This window comes from Aegilops tauschii, chromosome 1, assembly GCF_002575655.3.
Source record: "Aegilops tauschii subsp. strangulata cultivar AL8/78 chromosome 1, Aet v6.0, whole genome shotgun sequence".
Lineage (NCBI taxonomy): Eukaryota > Viridiplantae > Streptophyta > Magnoliopsida > Poales > Poaceae > Aegilops > Aegilops tauschii.
Window position 1 is genome coordinate 376,779,485 of NC_053035.3, and position 8,572 is coordinate 376,788,056.

At 42.5% G+C, this 8,572-nt stretch overlaps 1 protein-coding gene across 1 annotated transcript; it reads left to right on the plus strand.

The window, feature by feature from the left end:
- Positions 1-2,720: 2,720 nt before the first annotated feature.
- Positions 2,721-3,607, plus strand: LOC109754626 (cypmaclein). The gene is made up of 3 exons (XM_020313548.4): positions 2,721-2,864; positions 2,967-3,000; positions 3,107-3,607. The coding sequence occupies exons 1-3, from the start codon at positions 2,802-2,804 to the stop codon at positions 3,286-3,288; spliced, it is 279 nt and encodes a 92-aa protein (XP_020169137.1). The 5' UTR covers positions 2,721-2,801; the 3' UTR covers positions 3,289-3,607.
- Positions 3,608-8,572: the final 4,965 nt, after the last annotated feature.

The window sequence follows — 8,572 nt, forward strand, 5'->3', positions numbered from 1 at the left end:
AATTTTTTTTTGTTTTCCATGCAACGTTTCCCAACAAGGTCGTGTGTGGGAAAAGGTAAAAGGATGGATGGAAAAATTACTTTCTGCAGCTGGAAAAGAAGTTTTGATCAAGTCAGTCGCGTGAGCAATACCATTATATTCTATGTCGTGCTTTAGACTACCAAGGGGCTTATGTAACAGTATAACTTCCATCATTCAGCAGTTTTGGTGGGGGGGTAAGCAAGGAAGAAGAAAACCGAGTTGGGTTGCTTGGGATACAATGACACAGCCAAAACACTTGGGAGGCCTTGGATTCCGTGACATGGAAATCTTTAGTTTAGCACTACTTGCGAGGCAAGCATGTAGAATTATGACTGATGAAACCTCACTAAGCGCCCGAGTACTGAAGGCTGTTTACTTTCCACACTCTACACTTTTGGAGGCAGAACTGGGTGCTCATCCTTCTCAGATTTGGCAAGCAGTTTTAGATGGAAAGGAGATCTTAGCACAGGGTATTGTGAGGAGGATCGGTGATTGGGAGAGCACAAACATATGGGTACATAATTGGATTCCGCGAGACAGCTTTGAACGGCCTATTACATTCCTTGTGCCTAATCCACCAGAGAGAGTTGCGGAACTCATCGACGCCACTACAGCACAATGGAATGAGGGGTTGATCCACATTGTGTTTACCCCATTTCTATGCAAATGAAATTCTGAAAACACCAGTGTGCACGCAAAAGCTACCAGATTTCTGGGCATGGCATGAAGAGGACAGAGGCATTTTCACCGCCCGCTTGGCATACCGTATGGTCTTGCGGATGAATTTGAGTAGAGAGAATTGGTGGCATGAGTCCGAGGATTCATCCAAGGGGCAGGAGAGCAAGGTTTGGAGCGCTATGGCATATTCAGGTTCCCTCGAATCTACGTATGTTTCTCTGGCGACTAGCTAGACACTCGATGCCAAGCGGGGAAGTTCTTCACCACTGCCATATGGCAGACACCGATTCCTGTTGTTTGTGTGGAGCTGGGGATACATGGCGACATGCTCTTCTAACATGCACACTGTCCAGGAGTGTATGGGCCCTTGCGCCCAAGGAGCTGGCCGAGAAGATCATTGAACACCAAGAAGAAAGTGCAAAGGACTGGATCTTAGCATTGCATGAAATATTAGATGCTCAAGATTTTATTCGTGTGGTCGTCACCGCATGGGCGATTTGGGGAGCAAGGAGGAAGGCAATTCATGAGGACATTTTTCAGCCTCCACATGCGACCGACTCTTTCATCAATAAGTACCTGTCAGAGCTAGAGATAGTCAACAAAAGAGGCCAGAAGCAAGCGACACAGAGGGCGCCTCGAACGTCATCTTGGGTGCCTCCAGTTCAAGGATGTGCAAAAATCAATGTCGACGCAACAGTGTCTACAAGGGGGAGGTACGGAGCAGTGGGAGCAATATGCAGAGACCAAACTGGAGCCTATCTGGGGGCCTCAGTGATTGTCTTCAAGCACATAACAGATCTTGAAACCTTGGAAGCACTGGCTATAAGGGAAGCTCTTTCACTATGATGATCTATATGTTCAACGCATTCATATTGCAAGGTGGTGGTTGATGATATAAAGCAGGGCAATTTAGCTGCTTATGGCGCGGTGTTACGAGAGAATTCAGACCGTTCTTCAGTTTTTCTTTCATGTAATATAGTCCATGAATTTAGGAGCTCAATCTTTGAGGCTCACAACCTAGCGAAACATGCCCTTTCTCTTGGGGGTGGTCGCCATGTTTGGTTAGGTCATCCCGGAGATCTTTCGTTCATCCCTGTAAATATTATGACGGGTTAATAAAGGTTTCGCGAGGTTGTCCAAAAAAACCAAATGTCTGTGAAGCAATCTGGGCGTCTGAATTCCTATAAATCGATAACAAACGTGGAAGTGGTTTGAAGGAATTCTGACACACTATGATGAGCCTTGGATCCACTATAAATCCACATTTTCCTCCTCCGTTCTCTCTCATCTCTTCATTGGACAAGAGGCGAACATTTTGTGCACCGGATTGGATGGCAGCCCACTTATCCGCTGCCGGCGGATACTTCCGGACTGTCCTTTTTGAGGTACACCGTTGGAGATGCCCTAAGTCATGCAGGTGTACTCCCTCTGCTTTTATTTACTTTGCATATTAGCTTTGTCTTTTGTCAAACTTTCTAAACTTTAACCAAGTTTATAAAAAAAGTAATTTAACATCCACAATACCCAATCAATAACATTAGAATCAGTTCAACATATTTTCATACCATATTTTTTTTATTGTGAGAGTTTAGATTGTTTTTGATAAACTTGATCAAACTTTATAAAATTGCACTTAGGTCAAACCTAATATATGCAGTAAATAAAAACGGAGGAGGATTTTCATGAGAGCGTCAGTGTGTGCACTCACGGAGTGTAACAAGCTTACACACGTACAGTACAGAGCCTCACTGAAACGGACAAATGTATATGTCCAGTGATCAGGACGACAGAGTGAGGACAGACTTGGCCAAATTGATGGACGCAACGTGTGGCACTCCGCATGCAACTTGTGTGATACGTGGAGAGCCAGGAGCCCAACACGGAACCAGGGACAGGGGGCGTGCACTCACGCGCATGCAGAGCTTGTGCTGCGTGCCACCACTGTGCGCCTAGTGCGAGTCTCGAGTCCTCACCGCTGCCTATAAAACGTGGCCCTCGACCCCTCCGCTAGCAAAGGCAAAGGTTTCTTCCACATTTCCACTGAGCAAAGAGAAGCAAATCGGCAGAGAGCGAAGCAAACCGGCGGTTCCTGGCCCCTCGCCATGGCCGGCAAAGCTAGGGTGTTCATGTGCGTGGCGCTCGTCGTCCTCCTGCTCCTTGTCGAGGTGACCACCTAATCCATGGCGTTAAGACTCTCCCACAATACATGCATGTTATGTTTGGTTGCCTAGCTAAACTCTGCCCTTGTTCATTTTCGTCTTCCGCAGACCACCGCTCCGAGTGGACAAGCTCACGCCGTCGGTAAGCACCCACGCACGCATGGGATTCATCCGCTAATCCGGCCGAGTTGATCGATCGGCACCATCACTGATATATCTCCCCTTCTAACTATTACAACGATTTGCAGATTGCGGCAGCGCGTGCTCGTACCGGTGCAGCAAGTCGAGCCGGCCGAATCTGTGCAACAGGGCGTGCAACACGTGCTGCCGGCGATGCGACTGCGTGCCGCCCGGCACCGCCGGCAACGAGGACGTCTGCCCCTGCTACGCCCACATGACCACGCACGACGGCCGCCACAAGTGCCCATGATCCAACCGCCTTCTCGACGACCGATCGAGGCTAATGCATGCTCGATCATGGCGTCTCAGTTAATATCCCATCAAGCTAGCTACAACCAACGATAACTAGACTACCAGTGGCACGATCGATATGATATCATGTACTCAAGCTAGTGCTGCTACCTATCTACCTTGTGCTCATCCATTCGTGATTGATCCATCGTGTAAGCATGTTTGCTATCTCATTCTCACGCAGTGGTAATTGCTGTCAATTGCACTAAAACAATTAGTACTCATGGTATTGTATTCATACTTCAGCCAACTCATATAAAAGTCTGAACTGATGGAAAGAGGCGGACAATATATATATATATACACACACACACCTTTCTCCCTCACGTCTAGACTTATTTACTTAGACTTATTTACTCCTTAGCCGTAGGATTTATCTAGATCGCAGAATTGTTTTTTTAATACTGCGTTGGCAGGGTCTGAACACAAGACCTCCCGGCTCTGATATCATATTGAATTCATGCTTCAGTCAACTCATCCAAAAGTCTGAACTGATGGAGAAAGGCGGATAATATATTTCAACACATATTCATATGTGCACGTGAGTATGCGCATCGTGTTCGTGCACGTGTGTAGCGATGTGCTCATAGTCCTCGTCAAGTCCTTTGAGGGTGTTGTGGACGAGTTGTTCGTCGGTGACGGGAGCGTCAACCACCATCTTCTGCTTGTGGCAGTAGTTGGTGATGGAGCATTCGCCATGGAGCATTCGCCATGCTGGAGGTTGCGGAATTCTTTGCTGAGGTACATGGCGCGTGCCTTTTGGTAGTCGCGGAAGAGGGTGATGATGCTCATCCAGACCGCTATAGTCTCCCCTTCCATCACCGGGTCGAGGATGTCGAAGGAGATGGAGCCTGTCGAGGATGTCGAAGGAGATGGAGCCTTACAGGCAGTGAAGGACGATGGCGTCGAGGCGGAGCCGTTCTTCGTCATTGGCGGGAGGGACCTCCATGTCGAGATGATCCACGAGCTCGTATTGGGTGATGACAATGCGGAAGAAAGTGCGCCACTTGGTGAAGTTTGGTGTGGTGAGCTCGAGGGCGACCGGGATGATGGACTTGAAGTTCTGGATTGCTTGGGCTTGAGCCTAGAGTGAGGCGAGCGGGTTAGGAGCATCGACCTCGGCGTTGCCCATGTTCGAGACGTGAGATTCATGGGTGCGTGAGGTGGAGGAAGGATAAGGCGATGGATAGGACAGAGCTGACGTGAGAGACGGAGCGGAAGCAATTATGGGAAGGGATTGAGTAGCTGATACTACTCCATCCTTTATTGGTCCTCTTCGTATTTTGTGCCCAAATTTCACCATAGATTTAACTGTCAAAATATTAATGCATGTTATCAAAAATTGTATCGCTGGATTCGTATTTGAACATAGGTTCCAATGATACTATTTTTTGGATCAAAACTTGGCACAAAATACTAATGGGACCAATAAATCAGGACGGAGGTAGTACCATGAAAGTTGGGAGCACCTATATAGCAGGTGTGTGAAATTTAGTTAAGTTCCAGTCACTTTTATTCTATGCCCTTAGATTAGCATCCAACGGACAAAGTCTGCACTTCTAGAGGAGCCGATCAAGAGCCTTGTCATGGGCTCGTTTCTTGCCAGCATTGACGCATCACGCATCCAAATGCCCGAAGAAGTGAATGAATGCAAGTTTTGCATTTCCGGTGATGCTACAACATCTTACTTTGTAATTCGTGATTGTGACTTGATTAGAAATAGTTCACAAACATAGCAGGTAATTACGCATATTGATTCGTGCCATGTACAAATCTCCATCTTCTTTAGTTTTGCACAACATAAAAATAGCGAGCCCGGGCATGAGCGTCGGGGCCATCGTACGCCGTTGTTTGTAGCTACTCTGTACTGTTTTTTTTTCACCCCTACCTTAATACACTGACACGCAAGCCTTTTGCGTGTTCACAAAAAAAGTAGTAGTAATTTTTTTGTTCTCAACAATATATTGTATAATTACACAAAATACCTAAATTATAGGTATGCACGTAATATCTATGGTCATATCAAAAGCAGACATGTCCATATCGTACCTCAAAGAAGAAATAAAAAGACAAAAAGAAACGGAAACGGTTTCTTTCTAAGGAACAAATTGTCAAACTCAATATAAGAAAGATAGAATTGTGAAAGCAGTGTTACCTAAAATAAAATAAAATAACAACAACATTTGTTTCAAGGAAGAATGAATTAAGGGCATTGGTATTACCTAAAAGAAGAAAGAAAATCATGAAATGATAAAACATTGACAAAAACAAATTCAAAATGAAAATAGCATTTAGCTTTTAGTACAAATCTTGATCATGAACAATAAAAAACAGATGGACACATTTATTTCCAAGAAACAATGACTTATGGGAGGGGTTTAATCCTAACAAGAATTACAAGAAATTTTAAAAAGAAATTTGTATTACAACTACGACTAACATGAACACATTACAAATATTTATTGTGAAACTCATTTCTTATATGCGGCTATTAGAGTAACTAATAAATTGCACATAAATTATACAATTCCAAGTTGTACAAAGCAAGAGTAGACTAGTGAAATAATATTGGTTATGATTTAAGCATATAAATTAATCATGAATTACATTTGAAGTCCCTAAAAAACTAATCAGACACATGATTACAATAAACCATCATCGCTTACACAACGAAAATCCAAAAAGGAAATGGACTAAGCAACAAGAAAAAGTGAAACATCAACATAAGCCAGAAAATTAGACGAATTTTTCCACGCCGGTCACTTTTATTACCAATAATAAAAGACATATACAAAATTAACTAAAACAAAAGCTAAACATTATTTAAAATGGAAAATTTTAATCGAAGTAAGATAGAATCAAGAAAGTGGTGTTATCTGAAACAAAAGCAAAAAGCAAAATGAAAAGAAAAGAAAATTATTTTAAGGAAGAATGAATTAAAGGCATTGGTATTGCCCTGAAGAGTAAAAAATGAAGAAAGGATAAAATATGACCGAAAACAAATTAAAAAATGAAATTGCACTTAGCTATTTGTACAAAGTTAGATCATGAACAAAAACAAAGAATAACACACTTATTTATATGGAAGATTGGTCTGTGGGAGTGGTTTAATCCTAAAAAAGAATGACAAAAAAATAAAAATAAAAATATATATTATACAACTATGCCTAGCATGAACAATTTATAAATAATTGTTGTTACACTCTTTTCTTATATGTGGTAGTTAGAATATATTGATAAATTGCACATAAATAACACAAAGTCGCACCTCTCTCATATTGTGCAAAACAAGCATAAAATAGTGGAACTTTATAATAATTGTGATTTAAGTAGATTAACTAAAAATGAATTCCATTTTAGGTACATAACACAAATTAAGTAGTCACATGATTACAAAAAATAGTCTCCTCTTAAACAGAGAAAATACAAAAGTCAAACATTAACTAAGCAATAAAAAATGAAACATTAGCACATGGGAGAAAATTAGAAGATCTTTTTGCGTTAAGTCACTCTTTTTACTAGTAAACAATGACATATAAAAATACTAACCAAAAAAGTTTTTTTTAATATAAATTTCAATCTAAGGAAGATAATCATGAAAGTGGTGTTACTTGAAAAAAATTGAAAATGAAAATAAAAACAATATTTATTCGAAGGAAGAATGAATTAAAGGCATTGGTATTATCCTAAAAAAGAAAAAGAAAATGAAGAAATAATTTTAAAATGGACAAAAACTAGCAAACAATGAAATCGTGTTGATCTGCAATATGCAAAAACAATCATCAAATAGGATAACTTGCACACATATATGTTGTGTCATATGTAGTGCTCAAACCACAAAATAACAAAGATTAGTCGTCTCACGACACGTCAAAACCGAATTGCATTTCGTATCGATAGTGTCGCTCCCTCTTTTTTTCTCTTTCACTCATGCATGCGCACACCCACTCATAGACATGCACACACACACACACATGATGACAGACAGAGGCACACATGTACTAGTGACAGCAACACTAAGGGGTTGTTCGGTTGAGACTAAGGTTAGGCAAGTTTGATCAACTTAGGTGGGGCTTTGGTTCAAGCCACACTAGGGTCCCACATTCCATACACTCAAAAAGTGTGGCAATATTCTTTTAGGCTTGCCAACTTGTGGCTCTCATTTTGAAAAAATAACCTTAGGCAAGTTTGGCAGCATTGTATGGAAAAATGTGACATTAGGGCATCTCCAACGTCGATCCTCAAACCACCTGCATCCGCCCGGACCACGGAAGCCATCCAACGCGGCCATGTGTCGGTCCGCCGAGCGGTCCGGATCCGTTATCTCCCGGGGGAGGGGGTCGCGGGAGTCCGGACACGCGAAACGTCGCTCGCTGCCCCTCCCCCGTGGCCCACCCAAAAGGAAGGCTGAGCCCGTGCTTTTGTAGCAACTCACACTGTATCCGCGCCAAAATCCCTCACTCTCTTCTTCCACCCCCACCGCTCTCCGCCCAATACCGGCTCTTATACCCTCTCCCTCCTTCCGCCGCTGGTGACACATGGAACCATCGGAGAACTGATACGTCTCCAACGTATCTACAATTTTTGATTGTTCCATGCTGTTATATTATCATTCTTGGATGTTTTATAATCATTTTATAGTCATTTTATATCATTTTTTGATACTAACCTATTGACATAGTGCACAGTGCAGTTGTTGTTTTCTGCATGATTTTTACATCGCATGAAATCAATATCAAACGGAGTCCAAACGCAGCGAAACTTTTTGTGGATTTTTTTGGACCGGAAGACATCCAGTGGGCTGGAGAAGCACCTGGGGGTGCCCTAAGGGGGGCACACCCCACCAGAAACCCTAGGGGAGTCGATGAAAATCAATTCCTGCCGCCACAAGTTCCAGAAATCATAGATCCAATCTAGATACCATCACGGAGGGGTTCATCATGCCCATTGGTGCCTCTCCGATGATGCGTGAGTAGTTCTTTGTAGACCTACGGGTCCGTAGTTAGTAGCTAGATGGCTTCCTCTCTCTCTTTTGATTCTCAATACAATGGTCTCTTGGAGATCCATATGATGTAACTATTTTTCGCGGTGTGTTTGTTTGGATCCGATGAATTTTGAGTTTATGATCAGATCTATGTTTTTATCCATCAAAGTTATTTGAGTCTTCTTTGAATCTCTTATATGCATGATTGCTTATAGCCTCGTATTTCTTCTCCGATATTTGGGTTTTGTTTGGCCAACTT